The following is a 20,923-nucleotide window of genomic DNA, read 5'->3' as shown; positions in this document are numbered from 1 at the left end:
CATTCCCAAGCTGATCCGCAAATCCCAAGACTCTCAAGGGTGGATAAGAGAGTCTTGTGGTTGACCGTATCAAACGCTGCTGAAAGGTCAAGGAGGATAAGGACGGATGATAGTTTGGCTGATCTAGCAGTATGTAGCTTCTCAGAGACATCCAAAAGGGCTGTCTCTGTAGAGTGAGCTGCTTTAAAGCCAGACTGTTTGGGATCTTGGAGGTTGTTCTGTGAGAGATAGACAGACAGTTGATTATAGACAATGCGTTTAAGAATTTTTGAAAGAAATGAGAGAAGTGATACCGGTCTGTAGTTACTGATGTCTGATGGATCCAGAGCAGGTTTCTTTAGGATGGGAATAACCCTTGCTCTCTTGAAAGTAGTTGGTACCTGACCAGATGCTATGGATCTATTGACGATAGTGGAAATGAAGGGCAACAGGTCTAAAATACGAGTTAAAATTAGTGCTAAACTGTGGGGAATAAAAACGTGAAACATTTTCAGACGTATTTGAATAGTGAGAGATGACTGGAAGAGACAGGGAGAATAATATAGGCTTATGATCTGAGATCATAGTATCAGAAAGCACAATATCAGTCACATCAAGTCCATAAGATAGAACCAGATCAAGCGTCCCTGTATGTGGGTGGGGTCACTGATCCACTGGGATAGGTTAAGGTTATATATAGGTTAGGTTATATATATATATATATAACCTAACCTATATATATATATATATATATATATATATATATATATATATATATATATATATATATATATATATATATATAAACATGTTATGACAGCCTTGTATCTTTGTATCTTTTTAACTGAGAAACAAAAAAATGCCAAAATGGTCTGATAAAAATGTGTTCACTGTATTTAATGTGGCAACTCTGACTGTTTTTATATGAATCAAAGCACAGTCTGACATTTTCATTTACATAACTACAAGCACAAACAGAACCTGAGCTTTCTGTCTGTCGGTAGCTTACCTAACCGGAGGCACAGCTCAAACATCATATTTCTGAGGCTTATAGTGAGGCTAAAAAACACACACACAGACACACATATACACACACACACACACACATATCCTGGTATTGTTATTTCAATTCTCAAAAAATATATATTTTTGCCATTCTTGGAGGATCTTGTCCAGACTCTGACCCTTGAAAATGGCAATAATTTTTGTTAAAAGAGCAGCAGTGTTGAGATATATAGGAGAATCACAGACTCTAGTGCAAGGAGAAAAAAGAGCAATTTTTACTGTTGGTACAGTAAAGCATAATGTTCTTACAGAGCCTTACAGTTATGGAACAGCCTTTCAAATAGTGTTCGGGACTCAGACACAGTCTTAGTGCTCAAGTCCAGGCTGCAAACACATTTGTTTAGTCTAGCTTGTATAAATAGCATTCCTTGGGTAAAGGGGCAGATCTGGAGGGTTCATTGGCATACAGTAGAGTGTTTGGTGAACTCGGATGTCTGGATGCTATTGTCTTACCACCCTCACAAGTTGCTCAGATTTGCTGACTGTGGAGTGGCTGGATGCTTTACATCCCAGAAAAGCCCTCATGTCTGTGTCACCTTTTGGCTTTCCCTTTTACTTATCCTGTCATTGCTGGTCTTGCCGGAATCCCTGTCTGCACTTTGCACATAATGTACGTTGTCAACTACATGATTACAATCATACCTAACATCCCCCCTCTCTGTCAAGCTATTCATGCCACTCTGGAGCTCCCAGTGTTCTGAGTTCCTAGTCTGATTGCCTCTTCTTTGGACCTACTTTATTAATCCTGACCCCCCTACCCCTGGTTGGAGTCTTGTCACCTGGTATGCACTCTTCTGGGGAATGCTCTGCATATACAGCCAGTGACTCATGGGATTGCTGTGGAAGGGGCCAGCCAGAGACTGTCACGCCTTCTTTGAACCACTGTTGCGTCAGCCAGCTTTATGGTCGTTTCTTCATCACAGACCATTTGATGATTTTGTCAGGAAGGAATTAGTGTTGGGTCTGTGGTGACCTGATAGTTCCTCAGGAGCTCTCGGTTGCACTATTATAAACTGTTGTACAAAGAACATTATTCACAATTACCTTATTTTCTGTCCGGTGTCACCCAAATAATGATGGGTTTCCTTCTGTCTGGTTCCTTTTTTGGTTTCTTCCTCATATCATCTCAGGGAGTTTTCCTTGCCACCATCACCTCCATCTTGCTCATTAGAGATAAATGTAAGAAATATATAATAACTTCATTTTAAGCTTAAAAAAATGTATCTGTTTCTATACTTCTGTAAAGCTGCTTTAAGGCAATGTGAATTGCGCCAAACAAACAAATTGAATTAAATTGAATAAGCAGGATCTAGCTTTTATTTTCTCACCTGGGTCTCAACCGTTTCAGCTCCTCAAACAGATTTCGCTAAATCATCTAAGATGATTATTTATGATCATTGATTAATTATGAACACATGTACCAATGAATTAATATCGATATACTGTATGACAAATGCTAATGCTAGTTTTAAAGTGAGCTTTCTTCAAAATGGAATTTCTACTATAGCAAAAAAATTCAAATGCATATTTTTTATCTGCCATATTTTAAAAAATAAACCAAGGTCAGTCATGCCAGATCATTTTCCTTCAATGTGACATAGCAACTGAGAAAATTGAAGTCCAAATCAAATAGAAATATTTTATAGGGGCAAAACAACATAAAGAAAAAAACTATAATTCCTTCACAAATATGTTTCATAAATAACAATTTAAATTAAGTGCATTTCACCTAAAACCATGCTCTGCTGTAGTATTTTATTGACATACAAATCCAGGTAAATCCAGGTCCACAATAAGCTTATGCGTGTAGACATTTTCAATACACTGTAGTAATATTATTAAAAATACTATCTAATACCTGCTAACTGTATAACTGATGTGATAAAATTGTAAAATATTACAAAGGGAATCATTTAGTCTATGGTAAAAGTGTCCTGTACTGTAATATATTCTGTTATCATTTGTCCAGACAAATCTGTTTATCACATAAACTATATTACTGTTGAGTTTTGAATTAATAATAATAAAAAAACACCATCACTGAATGTTCAGAACTATTTGCACTGCACACACTTACGTCTATATGTTTCATTGATAACATAACATTCTTTCACATATTGTTACGTGCAATATCTTAGCTGTTTATTACTTCAACTAAATAGTATTACATCCGATCACCTATGTTAATGTTTATACTCTTTTATATTTGTGTATACTTTTTTTGCACACCATATGGATTGTTACCCTGTGCAATGACAATAAAAAATCTATCAAAATTAAAATTCTGTTATGGACTAGGCTACACAGGATAAATCCCTTGTACATAAAACCTATTTTAAAAATGTTCTATTTGTTTATAATACATTATTTCTGACGTGTTTAAAATGGTTTTGAACTTATCTGATTTCTAAAATATATAAAGTTATTAGTTTTGGGTTCATAATGTTTGTTCAAACACTTGCCACACTTTCTCTCACCAACTGGGTCCCTAATTATAAAATGACGCAGAACTTCAGCGTTTCCCGGGAAAATAGTACTGTACATACAGGCTGTACATACAGAGTGCCATATGTGCAGAGCAGTCTATAAATAATGGCATAGATAACATTAATTATTACTGAATTCCAAGCTACAGCTGACTAAATGTACCATGCTTATTATAGTGAGGTGTGTATGATTGACAGCTAACAAAATTCTTTTGAAGTATTTTAAAGATGAAGTTAGTTAATTTTATTTCATGTTCAGTTCAATGTGACATCCGCTAACCATGAAAATCTGACACTGGACAATTTAGCCTGTTACCTTAGCAACCCTTTTATCTGTACAACACCAGACTGTTTTCACTTGAAGGGTTTAGATTTGTGAAGCTGAAGAGAAGCAAACACACAAGAGCTAAAGCTAGGGACATTCAGCCTACAATGATGGAGGACACCATTCTCACACAAATCTAAATCTGGATAAAAGATGAGATCCATATTTATTGGAGCTAAGCCTGTATTCGTTGAGGTCTGTGTTTTATCATACCAGGAAGTTCATGGCAATTATCAGACTTTTTTGTTTTTGCATTTGTTCTTTTCTATGCAATATGCCTGTTACCATATTGCTTGCTAAGTGGATTCAGCTGGAAATCTCTTTGCCTGTTTTCTTGTCAATTAACTTACAGTACAGTTCAACAGGAAAAGAAGGGGATAATGTCAGCACAAACCCAGTCACGGGATTCATGTCAGCCTGCTGAACCTGAGGTGCAGTTCGCACATTATACATCAGAGTACAAAACACACAAAATACCCACAGCTCAATATGAAATGGCACTAAGGAGAGCCAGAGGAAGGAATTAGATCTCTGAAATAATTAGAACAAATAATCCCACATGCTGGTGCTACAAGCTTTAGTATTACAGAATTTATAATCTCTAACAACCAAAGGGTAAAATGTAATTTTATGACGCTGTAACAGCATAAATGACATCGATATTGTTTTTAATGTGTGTATGAAAATAGTTTAACGTCAAAGGCATAATTTCTTACATGGATACATGAAAATTGCACATACCATTAAATGCACAAGCCTCCATCCACTAAATTTTACAGGTCCTATCTATCGGTCCTCAGACATCCTCAGGTCATTATGTAACAAAAAAAATTAATAAGCAGGATATAGATTTTATTTTTCTCCAGGGTCTCATCTGTTTCAGCTCCTCAAACAGAGTTCGATAAACCCTCTAAGATGATATTAATTATGAATGAATGTGTCATATTTGTATTAATGAAATAATATGAACGTATGATAAATGCTAATGCTAGTTTCAAAGTGAGCTTTCTTTAAAATGTAAATTCTACTATTGCAATGTATTCAAATGCAAATTTTTCATCTGCTTAATGCCAGATTATGTCCTGGTGAAATTGCAGGGTTATTTAATGTAAAAATTAAGTTCTTTTTACATCAAGCATTATTGACATCAAGCATTCAAATGGATTCAAGCTAGTCTGCTAACAAAAGTCTAATTCCGGTATCAATCTTTATTACTGACTATACACCTCTAGGTTCTAAATAGGAAAATGTTTGATGATGTGAGACAGTGGTCAGTCAATATTAAATGTGAAGTCAATATGTGTCTGTATCAAGTGTAAGGAAAATGCATCCAGCTGTCCGGTATACCAGGTTTATCAGGTTATGGCAGAAAAGAATGAAAAAAAAGTTAAGATAACAAAGCATGTAATCTGTTTGATACTTTAAATCCTGGCTAGTCAACATGATTGACTTTTCCAGATCAAACATTAAACACATCACATAATCTGAGACACGAACACACACATGATCTGAGTCAACACACTACCTCAGGGTATTTGATGTGTCAAGATGAAGCCAATCAATAAAAAAGAGGAGGACAAAACTGATTTCTAATGCCTAATTAGAAAATAAAGGATAACATCATAAATATTGTGCTGTGAAGGACGTATATTATTAGCTTAGACTTGTGCAGGGACGTGCCCTTTTATTTTTAACCTAATTAAGCTTCTTTAAAATTTAATTTACTATAATACCATTTTACAATGTTAATCTTAATGATTATACTCCCTCAGATGAGAAGGCATCCTCGGCAAATGATCATTTCTTTTTCTTTGTGATGATGTCTTCTTAATGAGCTGCAGCCTGCCATCTCTTACTCTGATCAAACACTCTTCTCTCAGTGTCTGTTCTGAGGCATGTTTTCTGTAAGGCTTCTATGAACAATATCTCATAAACCTTAAATCTGTTTAGACATGTATTCTAAACAGTCACTATTTCAAACATCAAATCTAAACACACACACACACACACACACACACACACACACACACACACACACACACACACACACACACACACACACACACACACACACACACACAAACACACACACACATGAGATACCTGATGCATACCTGATATGGCTGGACACATGAGACACAAAAGTGTTATAGAGAGGTTATTGTGGAAATGGACATGACCTGACCTGTCATGTCCAGTATTGGATACTTTCCGCTCCTGTACAAACAGAACCACAGAGAAGGCTGGCATAGATTGAATAAGGTCTGTCAGGTATCCATGTGTTGTTACCATTCGATGTATCATTTTGAAACCGTATTTATTTATTTATTTGTTTGTTTGTTTATCTGTTTGTTTATCTGTTTATTTATATTTCACTGATAACCATTTGTCCTGGTCAGAGTTACAGGACCAGTTAAAATGTTTAGAGTTGAATTGAGAGTAGCCATTGTTTGGAGGAAGTGGAAGGATGGATAAAAACTTCTTTTAGTTCAGAACTACGAGAAAATATATCCCTACATCCCTGCAATATAGTGAGTGAAGAAAAGCATTCCATGTCTTTTTGCAATTGTTATGGGTTGTTAGGTCACATGAGAATGCCAACATGGTGGATGCATCATATACAGATTGTATTCATACTACACACATATACTGATTAGTTTATACTGTATGACCCACTGAGCAGTAGCTTCTGAATCAAATGCAGAAAGTACTGACACAGTACATGAATTTGGATGCATTTTTGACTTGGTGATTATGGTTAAACAGATTTTGGCTTTTTAGCTTTAATATTCAAGTAAAAAATGCTGTTAATACACCCTGTTACTGATGGATTATCTGATGGAGTTTTTAATTTTATTGCTATTAAACTCTCTTGCACATTTGCCTTATGACTTCTCATGTTTTTTCTTATCTAAAGGATGACTCAAACATACCATTTGTCAGTGTAGTTTGTTTGTAATCAGTGTTTTTGATGCCACTTGTCACTTGTGTGTGATGACTCATCCGGCTGACAGCTCTGCAGGACTCCTGAGAGAGATAAACACTTCCCTAGTGCTGTGAATTCTTCCTGTGCTCTTCCTACCCCATCCTTTCCGACAGTCTTCATCAACAGGGCCCCTTTGCTAATTAATGTAACTAATTAGTGTTCTGATCCTTTGACTACTTACAAGACGGTGTTGGAAGAGTGTACAGAGGCTGTACTCCAGAGACAGTGCCCCAGCTGAGTTTGACTGTCTTATGCCTGCTGTCTCTAGTGTAGCATCGAGTAGACATTTTAACAGCATTTCATAGACACTTTTGAAACAACAATCCTAACAAATGTATATTGAATACCCCTGAAGTTGTAAAAGAACAACAAAAATGATTAAATACATACTGCATGTGCATTTATGGTATAATCATCTGTGACTGATTGGTCAGTCTGAAAATGTAGTTGGAAATGAAGCTGTCACTACAAAACAAATTCGAGAAGAAAATCAATAAACTTCTAAAGCCTCATCTACATCGGCGCAAAAAGCTTTTAGCTATTCAGTTTTGTGAATCTAATAAAGACAGGCATCAGCATGTGTTATGCTGAGAATGAGGTGGCCTTGCTCTTAAAGTCACTGGAACCCAAAGAAGCCACAAGGTCCTTTTTTTCTTGAAAGCAGAACTACATTTAGGAAAATGAATCTTTTATATTCTCTTGGCACAAGAGACTTTTTATCTCTGGTCCATTAGCATTTTTGGCACTGAACCAATTTACATTTTTATAGCATAATTAATGAACAAGAAAGTCATTTACATTTTTCTTCTGCTGGCTGCCAAGGTGTTTGAACCTATCAGAAACTGAAAATGTGAACAATGTGTGTGAGTTTTTAGTGGAGAGGTTAAGATGGCAGGGAGTAAAGAGCTGAGATAAGAAATAGTGAATAGTAATTTGATCAACAACAGAGATAAATAGGGAAGAGTTTCTTTCAGGTGTAAATGAAAAGCTAATGGGACCCATGTCTTTCACATCAGTTGGCCTAAACATCAAACGATGGGAGGCAGGACTCCAGCACATATTAAGCCATTTAAGCAGTACTGAAAAAAAAAAAGAAATTAATTCAGTGTCATACATATTCCTCAGGCAACATGAAAGCTAGAGCTTACTGGTCTCACTTTTGCATTAAGCAATTCTTATCAGTGAATTAATTGTATATCACACCTTTCTAATATATCTGAATATGTAGTCTTATTTACTGTGCTACCATATTTCTTTGCATCATAACCCTAATGAAACAATTAGTTCCAATGTATGCATGCTAAAATAAAACTCACTTGTGTTTTGATTCCACTTTTTTTTTATTCGATATAGGTCAAAATATCTAAAGAAAAAAGAGATATTATTTATTTATGTATTTTTAGTTCTGGATCTTTCATAAGATTCAATCTTTCAGTACATAATAAAAGTTCTCCATAGATAGTGGCTAGATGTTGTTAAGAGATGGGTTTCAGATATTGAGCCAGACATTGAGATCCCAGAAGGCATTTCACCTCGAGACAAAAAGAACATTAAATAAATGATCCGATCTGTCCAGACAAAGATATCTCCTCTGTGGCTCAACAACCTCCATCTCATCCGTCTTTCTTCCAGGTGCTGAGATTTAAATTATGTTTTGAATCTAGCCTCATTTTGCCTTATGATGGAGGATACTGACATACTACAGATGTATCTGATCTGGAGTTCTGAAAGGCAGTTGATGTGAAAGTGTTTCAAAGTGGCCACCTGCTCCAGACTCATTGAGTTTTTGCATAGAGAGCCTGCTTATGGCAATGTAGATAACACTTAGACCAAATTCACTTCCAAATTGAGGTCATCTGACCTCACATCTGCATAAATTCATTTTAGCACCTGTTCTGAAGTGACATTGGACTGTTTTGAGAGACTTCACAACTGCTGGTGAAGTAATTGCAGCAAATTAGTGTGCACATATTTATAATTCAGTCATTTTTCAGGAGACATGCCGGATATTCTGTGAGCTAATACCAGACATTATTCCGATTCTTCTCTTCAGTAATATCAGTACATTCAAAATTATTATTTTTTTATAATGAAACAAGTGAAACATTTTCTGCCATGAATGGGCATCAAGATTGGAAATAAGTGAGTGCACTTAATGAGGTCTTCTCAAAGAAGCCGTGTTGCTGTGAGTACAAGATTATCTCAGATAAATCCATTATTGCAAAAAAAAAAAAAAAAAAAAACTATCAATGTTAATGAATAAAAAAAGATTAAGAGGGAACTTGTACAGACTAAAGAGAGAGCTCGTGTAGTATCCGACAGATTCATAAAGGAAAAAACAGCTCGTGTGTAATAGAGAACTTGTGTAGTACAAGAGAGGACTCGTGTAGTATAACTCATACACAATGAGAGAGAACTCGTCAGGAGGTGAATTGTGGTGTGTGTGTGGCTGAACACTTCTTTATATTCCTCCGCCTCCCTCCACCCTTCATAGGCTGTGTTCTCTGATTCGCGCGCCCAGACACTCCGAATCCACCGCGCTGGAGTTGCCTTTGGAGGCTGGAGGAACCCGGAGGCGCTTTCAAATGGTCTGATACAGATGATCTGAATGGGGTGTAACTCACGACACCCGAAAAATCAACTCGTTTTGAGATGTGGCTCAAATGTGACGTCTTTGCGTTTGTGCGCACCTGACGTTTTCAAAACTGTACAAGTTTAATAGTTTGCCTTGGCGCCCAGTCCGGAGCGTCATGCCCTCGGATTCTAGGCGCGCTCCATCATGCTGAGCCGCTCGGCCGCTCTCGTGCTCACTCTGAGCGCCGTAGCGGGCCTCGCACCGCGCTCGGGTGCCTGGAGCGATGACAAGCTTGTGGCAGCTCCCATCAACTCCACCAGCGGCTTTCTGGCCAGCTTGGAGGTGGGCTACTCGAAGAGATCTGTGGCAGCAAGCGAGGATGACGATGCGTCGTCCAGGTGCAACGTGAGCGTGGAGAGGCTGCCGGCCAAGTTGGTGGCACGCTGGGATGGAGACTTGGGCTTGCGCTGCGACGTGCTCGTCTACACTACCAACAGCCACGGAAAGGCGTTTTTCTCTGCCGCCTTCAATCGCGCCGCGTCCCCCGTTTTCATTGAGCACGTGGGCGTCGCTGGCGCGCAGCAGGAGTTCAGGCTGTGCATCGGATGCGGTCTTTCCCGATTCAGGCGCTTCGGAAGATCCAAACCGGACACGGCGGACAGCGTGCACTTCTGTTGCCTTGATTTCGCCTTGGATGAACTCAAAGGGGATCGGAGCTGGAGGCTGAATCGTAAACCCATTGAGTCCACGCTCGTCGCCTGCTTCATGACTCTAGTCATAATCATATGGAGCGTGGCTGCCCTCATATGGCCGGTACCGATCATCGCGGGCTTCCTGCCCAACGGCATGGAGCAACGGAGACCCAGATAAACCATTTTCTACTCAAACTTATAGGCTTACTTATGTCACCGTGCGCCAATGTAGTTACTTGGCATTTTGTCAGATAGTAATATTATGATGTTTAAAAGTAAAAACTTCCTTTTAAAATATGTAAAATGTGAATATTAGACTGAATGTAGTTTTATAAATATGAATAGGGAGTAGGCCTAAGTATTAGCCTATGTTTTATTCAGCTGTCTCTTAAAATGTTTGTATTGTTTTTATCTTACACGTATCTTACACATTAAGAACAAGACTGTAGAAACGTTTCCAGTATCTTGGGGATTTTTTTTAGAAACATTGTCCTCATTGGCTTTAACTGTATTTATATTTGTACGAGCTAATAAAATGTGAAAGCCCATTTGTGGAAAATACGAATACTAATAACGTTTATTGTATACGACTTTTGTGCAACAGGTATAGATTTCATTATTATACCCGTTTGACCAAATGTATAATCTGCCTCACAGAGGCTGCGTCCAAAACCCCTCACTAACATACTTGACTTGGTTTAGTGCAGCATACAATGTTGGCATCCTAGTACATTTAGTATGGTAGTGTGTGGTTTTGGACGTTACCATAAACGCACCGTGAAAGGGCGGAGCCCTTCTGCTCACCTGTGGGAACTACACTGAGGAAACAAGTAACGGCTGAAGTCCAGGAAGTAAACCACCACATTTTCAAGGGGAAAGGATTTGGCATCAGTGGCGAGAGGTTAAGGTTTTACTCGAGTATCCTGTCCTATGCGGAAGGGAAAAGTCATGGGTCTGTTGGGTGACATAGTATTTGTGTTTGGACTGTTTCAGTCGGTGTGGATAATCTCGGTCTCAGGTAAATACACCTACATTCGTATTGACGTCACCATTGCTCCTTGTGCACAAACATGTGTTTAAATAACGTATATTTATATATTTTCATTTATTTATTTTTTTTATTAAGTTATTTTGGGGAAAAAAACAACTAAGAATGTAGAGACAATGAGTATCAGACATGTGGGATTGAGTTTATTACACTACAGCAATATTAGGTTATTAATGTCTAACCTGCTATGTATGAACTTCTGATTTCTTTGTTTCATTATACTTTTTTTTTTTTTTAACTTTTTTCTGATTTCTTAGTTTCATTATACTTTTTATTATAATTTCTTAGTTTCATATATATATATATATATGTGTGTGTGTGTGTGTGTGTGTGTGTGTGTGTGTGTGTGTGTATTTATAACCTATATTTAGACCTGTGAAAATTGCTTTTATTATCATTTTATAAGCATTTTCTTTATGGCAATTGCCTCCTGTACTTTTGACAGACATTTTGTATGGTGTTAATAGGTCTCTGTTTGGGCTTTCAAATATGAATACTTCTTTGTTCATTTTTAGATCATATTAATTAAAGCAGATTTTTTAAGTTAGATTTGAAACCCTTTTTTGGTGTAAAATGTACTTGCTATTTTAGGGCTGTAAAATGGGCCTTTTAGTGAATTGTTTGTATACAGAATTAATACAAACTAGGCCAACAACTGTGTAGAACAATGAAGGATGGAAAATGAAATGTTTCTTTAAAAAATATGTACATATTCCCAGTAAGGTCTTTGTTACTGTAAATAGAAATGATGTCTTTGTTAGAAAATAGTGCTGATGATATCTTACAATAGTGTCTTCCAGAATAATTTTTGCAATACTTTTTAAATTATATTCTACTTATTTTACATGTTGCATTTAGTTTGGGTTATGTTCATGCTTGACATATTATTCTTTATCACACACATATGTTTACTACTTATACATGAGCACTTAGGCATGATAAAATCTGTGTCAATCAAATGAAGACTTGTAATGGGACTGTTCATTTTGTTTATAAATTTGATCAATTTGAGTTGGATATTTGTTATATATGTAGAATGACTTTACTTGCCACCCAAGCCCATAGAAAACATCTAAAGAAGTTTTATGGATAATCTCTATATATAATCTCTAGTCTGATCAACATTTACACTTACATTTTTTTTAGGTGGTCCAACACTTACCATAAATCTTCACAGAGATTCTACCATACATATAAATAGGAGTACAGCTTCACAGATAAAATGTGAAGTTTGTATTGGAAATAGATGCCAGTTCACTATGACCCTCAGTGGAAGCATGGAAGTGGCCTTCACATGTTCAAAACCAGAAGATGTCTTCATGGTGGAGATTGTTAAACAGATCGGTAAACCATGTTTTTCTTTTTTTTTTACCACATGTGTAGAAATACTGTTTATAACATACAACATAACCAACATCTTTTAAAGCATACAAAAATGGATTCGATTCTTGCATCCAAATTTAGCAATTTCATATTCTACAATTACTATTAAAATTTGTTTTAAGATACAGGTTTATATTTTGGACCCAGTGGGTTTATTCTGATTATTCTGATTAGGTGCTATACCTTGCAATAAAGTATTTAACTCTACAGTTAACTGGCCAACATTGACCGTATCTTTTCTTGCAGTATGCACCACTACATGTAATGGAACGATGACTCCAGAGGACATCCCATCTCTTCAGAACTTTAACCGCACCTTTAGCTGGAATGTGAAAGTCCAGGGCCACAAGTCTTACTGCTTGGACTTTACCAGAGCTGGATTAAGGCAGATCCAACCTACAGAGCATTGTCAAGACAAACACATCTACTCAGTGTCTATAGGCACAGTCACAGTTGGGAAGTTTTGCTATCAGGGCATCATCAAAAGCATACAAGTGCTTCGGGAAGGAAGAGTTTCTTTGCAGGTGCCTGGAAAACAACAGCTGAATACAGTGAGCTTTGGCATAACAATAGGACCGGAAATAACATGTAAATAAATTTTGATGATTTTAGAGTAAGCTTTGTTGAAGTAGTACACATGAATAACAACTAGAAACTTTCAGATGATGGTTATATGGGAATATTAAGTTATTTTTTTACCTGGTCTGTGCTGCTGCAGTATAATCATTATGGTTACTATTCAACAGCTTCTGCGATTATCAACGTTATCTTGCCAGAGGAGCCATGGTCCCAGGATTTCTTTTCACCAAACTACCCAGAGAGCTTTCCTGATGACGATTTAATCACATGGGCCTTCCAAGTTCCATACAAATACTATTCAACAGTGCATATTCTGAACTACACCATTCCCAGGTGTAAACTAAAGGATGAACGAATGGAGTACCAGCTATTTGGCAAGATCATGGTGAAAAAACTGAGTGAGCCACAGCTATCTGAGCACCAGGGCTCCTTCAATCTTTCACTCTATAACTGCCATGTAGACACACAATCCTCCACCAATCTCACCCTACATTTCAGTATCTCTGCCACCCAGAGAGGCAGTGAAGGTTAGTATGGCTCTTTCTTTTAAATACTCTATGTGTTTATGAAATAACACTCTACTGTATCAATAGCATGGAACAATGCAACAGTTTAATTGTAGTTAGAACTTTTCAGTTTGGTGATAGGCTCTAGGTCCACCCTAACCCTGAGTAGGATCATGTTAACCCTTTCTTGCATAATGTTATTTTATAGAGCCAATTCAAGCCATGTTTTTAAAAAAATAATAAATTAGGAAAATACTAGATGTAACTCAATCACTTAAGAGCATTATTGCAAATAAATGTAAACGTCTGAAACTCTCTAGACCATCTGTCCTTTTCAATCTTTACTAACTGAAAAAACACTAAATAGAAAAAGAATTTAAGTCAAAACTGTTTTCCAGTGGTTTGTGCCAGACTACACATCACTTAAACTAGTGTTGTTACTTTCTTCTGTGCTTTATGGAACAAATGTTCATTTCGAAAGCAATGCTTCACCCTTGCGTATTTTAGATGTAAATCTTTCAACTGTTTGACATTAAAATATAAAATAATGTTATTATTTCAGGCATACTGTTTTAGCTCTTACTGTATAAGTCCTGGACAATCCATTTACTTTATAATAAGTGATAGACTTTAAATTTAGTTGTGAAAATAATTCAGGCATGAGTGGTGATTAATGAATGTTATAGTTCTGAAGAGTATAGTATATAATAAAATGTCCTTAAGGTCATAAAAATGGTTATTAAAGATCTGTCGAGTACCTCAGGGAAGCTTAGCTGTCCAGAGCAGGGGTCAACGCACAGAAGACGAACACTGGATTTAGAAAAAATGGGTACTGAAGAATCTGACCTTACATATTATGCTTTGTTTTTAAACGATGATTGTTTTTAAAGTCCAATATGTATTGCCCCTGAGCTACTGTATATACCAGATCTTGTTTAACCTCAGCCTTCCTCCTAAATGCTACGGTCCTCTGGCTACCTAATTTTAACTGCTCCTCAGTCTGCTTTGGGTCATAGGGATGACTATGACTTTCTCTCGGTGCTCCTCAACTATGCGATATACTACCATTTTAATAAAAACCTTCAGCTAGATTTAAAAACATTTTTATTCTTTCAAACTGTTGATGTGCTTTAGGTCTGTTGTGAATGTTTACATTTTAGTACTATTTTATTTATTTTTATATAGGTGTATTTACAAGTTTAGAACAAGCTTATTTTTAGTTCTGGGTTTAATTTCTTTTAATCATATTTTATTAGACCATTCTCCTGTTTTTTTGTGCTTATTAGGTTTTATTTTATCATAGTGTGTAAGTTAATATTATTCAGTCTTTTTATTTTGCCAGCCCTTGTGGTGTTTTTAATGTGCTTTAGAGATCAAGTTGACTTGAAGAAAATAACTCTGACAAGCTCTGACAGGAATTTTTTTTTAAAAAGTTCAGATAATAGTAATGGGCAGATTCAGTAGATTCGGATAAACCCCGGTGAAATGTGTTGTTACAGGTTTCTGTTATTGCTTTCAGCAGATGGTTGCTGTTTATTTAATTTAAGGCTTTTTATTGTTTGATGTGCTTACCTGCACATTCATGCCCCAAGGTGTATTTTGAATGGCTGCCGCGAAAAAGAGGAAATATATCTTTACACTCAATGAGACTAGAAAGTTAAATAATTGATTAAACAAATTACTTTGGCAAAAGGTGTGAAATATTTCTTCCACCATCATACTGTAGACTATTCTATTATTTAGTGCACAACATATATTTACCTCCACCTAAGAAATCAATATTTTATGCTGAAGCTCGGATGTTTAACTAATGATCATGTTAGAAACATGGTTTCTGATGAATTAGTTTTACACAAAGCCCTGATTCACAATCTCAGTTACCTGGTTTTCGTTTTTAGTGTGTAATAATGAGTCATTTGGTTGACTCCATTTCCTGTCAACTCTACATTTGGGTAAGTTCAGGAAAGTCCCTGTTTTATTAGTCAGTTCCTTACAGAGGAGCCATAAACCCAACCCATCCCTTCAGGGAATTTAATCACATACTGTACCTTCAACTTTTATGTACTTTTTAAAGTACCTTCAACTTTTCTACACTTTATATATGCATGTAATAGCTTCTGTGCTTTTCAAACTAAAAAAAGTGCAGCTTCATTGCTTGTTACTGTTTCAGTGCGCTGTACTGTGGATCTGAAGTTGGAAAAGGGGCTAGTGATACGCATCATGAAAAAAAACCCCAAATCAGACTGCATTTTGAAACTGAATTCACTGGCCCAGGAGACGGCCACCATCACTTCACCAAAAGTCTCTTATGTATCTTTCATTGACTGCAAAGAGGAGGACCTGCTCATCACTATAAACAAAACTATAAGTAAGATTTTCTTTTAAATAAGTGATAATCAAGATCATTTTCAGGTGCATTTTGCACAAAGAATTAATTTTCGACCCATCTTTTATTACCAGCATGTCAGCAGTTCAGAGACTGCCCATCCTCTGAAACTCTAAGGGTGCCTGCACTAGACAAATGCATCGTGGGAGTTGTGCAAGAGGTCCGATGGCTCCTGAATGGCCCACAGCATGGCACAGTGGAGCTGGAATCATCAGAAGGCAGCCTGCAGCAATCTCTGCCTGGGCATTTATGCAAAGACACTGTTCTTCTCAGTGTGTCAGAAAATAAGCCCCATGGCATCACTGTCGGGCAGTTTTGTCCTCAGGGAGCGATTCACAAAATGCAAATCAATGTTACAAACATTACAGTGAGCGCTTCTTCCACAGGTGGCAAGAATTTAAGGCAGATCACCAACTCCCTCTTAAAAGTTTCATTTACTAAAGCTATTAAAGGTAATAGTCATGGTGTTTAAAGTGCAGTTGGCGAGAAGACAGTATTAGATTTTAATGACCACATTTTGAACAGACATCTTCATATGAGTAAAATTTATAAAGAGGATAGCTTGCAGATGTAAATTAACATGTTTCTGTCTTCAGTACAATGCTGAAATAAACATTAAAAAAACTTTTATTATTTCAAAACTACACATTTTGCTAAGACATAAGACACCCAGCTCTTTGGGTGACTGAGACTTCCACTACACTATACTATACTATACTATACTATACTACACTACACTACTCTATACTATATATAAATTATTATATAATATACTGTAGTAGTCAATAATAATTATGTTAGTAGCTTTGTCAAATATATTAAATCTAATTAAATTGTCTATTTTAAAACCTAGTTATGTTTGAAAAAGTGCCCATGTATTTCTCTCTTTCTTCTGTTTCAGAGAGCTATATTTTCACTGTCTTGCCAAAAAAGGATATACCAGTACTCTTAGGTACTCCATCGTGGCCGTTGGGAATGAAGTCATATACGACTGTCTCTTGGTCTATCTTATTTCCTGCACAGCTCGAGGCTTATGTGAGCTTTCCCAATGTTAGCCAGCTCACATGTAAAAATCGCCCGGCATACATTAAATTGCACAGGCAGCAATCACATGACAAGATGTACAGCTGGCAAGATCAAAATCCTAAGGATGTGGTGGTATCACAAAACTTTTACCTCAACATGTCAAACTGTTTACCAGTGAAGGGAGCCTTCAGTGTGGTCACCCAGATCACCTTGCACTTGGGCAAAAGTACAAAAGTCTTCAGTGATCTTAGATTTTTTTCTATTTATTGATCTTGTATGATTTTTTTCTGTTGGTAATGGTAATTCACTCAAAATGGAATATGGCAATAGTCTTCCATTTACATACGTGAATGTAATACACTATATTCGCTGTATATTATTATATAGCTGTGATGTCATGCTAAAAACCTGTATGGGGTGGTTTTTTTAGGTGTGCTTTTGAGCATCATCCTGAGTGTTGTGGGTGTTGTTTTGCTGCTGATGGCCATAATTTTAGCTGTATGCTGTATTTTAAGGTGAGTCTTTGTCAAAAATCACATCACTTTAAACTTAAAAAAATTTCAATTACAATCTGGTCATAAATATATTATCTTTTTATCCAAAAATGAAGAAAAAAGAAGAAGCAGAAAGCTCCTGAGGTCTCAGTCTACAATCCCAGTCGGCATCCCTTCCTGCCAGGCCTTCACGGGATTCCCCAGGAAACAGAGGATGAAGATTTTCATATTTATCATTATATAGTTGATGACCACGTAAATGGGCATCATGATAAAGACACTGTAGAAATTAACAAGGCTGTGAGTGTGTACCGGGATTTCACTGGACCGACAGAGCAGCAGCCATTAACAGAGAGGCTAGAAGCTGAGGAGCCAGAAGTCGGGGTCTACAGGCCTTTCACAGGGTCCCAGAGTGCACCAGATATGCCTGTTACACTTGTAAGTTCAGGAGAAAATCTGGCATTTAAAGACAAACAGAAAACTGATGTGGAAATCAGTGCAGTTGACTCTGTTCACGAGCAGAAAACTGTACCAAACATACAGGGAAAGATACCGAAAACAAAGCCAGAGAAGGCTTAATAAGGCCTCAGGGAGAGTTTACGATTAAAACTTGTAATGAACTAGAAGCTAACATAATAGAGGATTATATTTTTTTAAATGTCTTTATTTTGGTGGATTTATTTACTACTAAGTTACCTGTTACTTCTACATTTTGAAGTATAGAACTATATACAGAAAACTCTTCCCTTCGCTTCGCTTCCTCTGGTCCATGTTGCTTGTCGTACACACCATGTCACCAGACAACACAGTGACTACCTGGAGCCCTATACTATATATAGGCCCACTGACTGATTACAAGATTGTAGACACCTGTGATACTAATTACTGGACACACCTTGAATTAACATGCCCCTTTGGTCACATTATTTTCAGTCTTTTCTAGGGGTACCATCGTTTTTGTCTAGGCCTGTTCCATGAGTTTAATTTTTTAAATAATTCTGTTGATGCATGGTTGAAAAGCAATGTCTGACATTCATTGGTTAACATTCATAGAATTTTTATTTATTATTACTTTCGTCAGATTAAAGTTTTTTCTGTGACCATTGTGAGTTTTTCTTTCATTGACCGAAGGGTACCAACAATTTTGTCCACATGTGTATATCATTGCTTCCTTTTAATACCACAAAATGTTGGAATGCTTTGGAATGCATATAAAAACATCTCAGAATATAGCAGTACTTTATTGTGAGCTACTACACTGTTTTTATTTCATAATTAGCATTTTCATTTTTGGACAACATATTAGAATCCTTGCGCTGAGTGTGGTCAATATAATTAAAAAACATGTAAAAAAAAAAAAAAAGTTTTGTTGTGTAAAAGGCATAGCCAGTGTACATTTGCTTGTATGTATGATAGACTGCATTTACAGACCAAAAATGCTCCAGTCATGTAAGTTACATAAATAAGAATATTTATTTTAATGTTCAGATGATGTCAGTATTGTGCCAGATCATTCACGCATCTGGCTTATTATGTTGTAAAGTCTTCTGGAAGCAGCAAGAGCCATATTATGCAACAGATAATAAAATATCTGTTTTACTGAACATGGCTGTGTAGTGAAGTAATCTGTTTAACTGCACTACATTACTTATCACAATATGAATTGTTTTGAATCTGAATATGAGTGCCTCTTATAGTATGTGAATCAATTTTGTTTAAAATGTAATAAACATTTACTTACTATCATAGCTATCCATTTTAGGATTGTATGGAAATACATAAATCACAGAAATAACAGTATGTCTGTAATGTGAAGGCATTGAGTACTTCTTAGTTCTGACTTGTTAAAGCCAAGTATTAGCTCTAAGATTATTACAAATACAATATACAATGTTAGTTATGATGCACCACTTCTGACAGTTTGTATTTACATATTTCAAGGACATTGTTTGAGATAATAAGATGCAACAGACACTCAGACAATATTGAACTCACATACAAAGGCCTTCACAGCACGGCAGTCCTCATCGAACCACTTCCCGCTGTCTATGACAGACATAAAGGCGCAATTCTGACTGCGGCCACCGACAGGCTGACGGGTGACCTCTGTCTCCCAATTTTGGAAAAGTATCCTGGACCCTGATTTATCAACCCACTCCCCCTCTTTCAGCATGTCATTAATGCCCACCCAGATGTGTTCCCTAGCTCCAATTGTCTCATGGGCATAGACATAGAGCTGGTAATTCTCATTGCCTGTAACAGGAGTGCTCAGGCTGCCACCCTGTGAGATGCAATCATTGGAAGCAGCATAGAAGTCCTTCTTTACTGGGCTGGCTAGGAAACACTTTCCTGGAACCTTGATGCCTTTCAGACAAACTGCAATAGGAGGTATCACAACAAACTACATTAAGGTTTCAAAAAAGGTTACGACTAGCAAATGAAATGGATGCCAAAGGAAAACAATACCCTGTATACACAAGTACCTTCCATATAATCTGTACGAATCCTATACCTTAAGGAAAACTATCAAAAACTTAGTAAGTTAAAACGCTCAGCTAATGTGATTATCGACTGATGTAAAGATACTTTATGTAAAAAACTGTATGAATTTTATTCAGTACCTAATTGCAGAGCATGAACTGTCTTCAGGACATTCAGATCATTTACAATCTCATCAATCTTTTTCCTCAGCTCTTCAATGGCAGCACTGTGATCAACTGAATCCAGCAGCACATCTACACATCCATGAAACATAGCAATGCTTGTTTCTCAGCAAACTCAGCAATGCTTGCATGCAAATACACCCATTCATTCTTATACTATTTAGGATAATTACATAAACATGTTAGAGACTCGCTTTAACAAGACTATCAAGATTAGGAAAACAAGAATAAAGTTCAGATAGCATACTTACCTTTTGTTTCATTCTTTGTCTGTGTGCTCTGCTCGAGCAGGCAGTGTGTAGTGCACACAATGCACAGTAAGAGTGCAACACCTCTGAAAGTCATATTTACTTTAATCTGGATTCCTAAATCTTTTTCTGAGCAGAGAAATCCAAAGGCTTGAATACTTCTGTGTCGTGTAACATGTAACAGAGCGGTCTGAGACCCTAATGAAACACTGGAAGTTTGTCAGCACACCACCACACCCATTAACCAGCTGCAGAAATTCCACCCAAAACTCCAGCTTTTCTCAGCTTTATTGTATTACTCCACACAAAGAAAAGAAGCAACTGTTCTGACAACAGACAGACAGACAGACAGATAGATAGATAGATAGATAGATAGATAGATAGATAGATAGATAGATAGATAGATAGATACTTGCAACCCTTAGATTTGGTGGTGTTGGCTATTGGGGTTATCTCCAGAGGCATGGAAAGAAATCACTTTA

General features: G+C 36.8%; 2 protein-coding genes across 4 annotated transcripts; one reads left to right on the top strand and one right to left on the bottom strand.

Annotated features, from left to right (window-relative positions):
- The first annotated feature begins 10,290 nt into the window (after positions 1-10,290).
- cdcp1a (CUB domain containing protein 1a) lies at positions 10,291-19,134 on the top strand. Of its 2 annotated transcripts, XM_027149840.2 has the most exons (9): positions 10,292-11,126; positions 12,303-12,500; positions 12,786-13,127; positions 13,286-13,645; positions 15,795-15,992; positions 16,085-16,462; positions 16,912-17,262; positions 17,467-17,551; positions 17,647-19,134. In XM_027149840.2, the coding sequence occupies exons 1-9, from the start codon at positions 11,039-11,041 to the stop codon at positions 18,107-18,109; spliced, it is 2,463 nt and encodes an 820-aa protein (XP_027005641.2). In that variant the 5' UTR covers positions 10,292-11,038; the 3' UTR covers positions 18,110-19,134. The 2 variants fall into 2 exon arrangements, with proteins under 2 accessions (XP_027005642.1, XP_027005641.2); XM_027149841.2 differs by lacking the exon at positions 12,303-12,500 and having other exon boundaries at positions 10,291-11,126.
- On the bottom strand, positions 18,981-20,683 carry clec3ba (C-type lectin domain family 3, member Ba). Of its 2 annotated transcripts, XM_027149842.2 has the most exons (3): positions 20,445-20,678; positions 20,152-20,265; positions 18,981-19,906 (listed from the first exon to the last, which is right to left on the bottom strand). In XM_027149842.2, the coding sequence occupies exons 1-3, from the start codon at positions 20,536-20,538 to the stop codon at positions 19,506-19,508; spliced, it is 609 nt and encodes a 202-aa protein (XP_027005643.1). In that variant the 5' UTR covers positions 20,539-20,678; the 3' UTR covers positions 18,981-19,505. The 2 variants fall into 2 exon arrangements, with proteins under 2 accessions (XP_027005643.1, XP_027005644.1); XM_027149843.2 differs by lacking the exon at positions 20,152-20,265 and having other exon boundaries at positions 20,445-20,683.
- Positions 20,684-20,923: the final 240 nt, after the last annotated feature.

Source organism: Tachysurus fulvidraco, chromosome 3, assembly GCF_022655615.1.
Source record: "Tachysurus fulvidraco isolate hzauxx_2018 chromosome 3, HZAU_PFXX_2.0, whole genome shotgun sequence".
In the NCBI taxonomy this organism is placed as follows: domain Eukaryota; kingdom Metazoa; phylum Chordata; class Actinopteri; order Siluriformes; family Bagridae; genus Tachysurus; species Tachysurus fulvidraco.
This window is presented reverse-complemented; position numbering and strand designations above follow the sequence as displayed.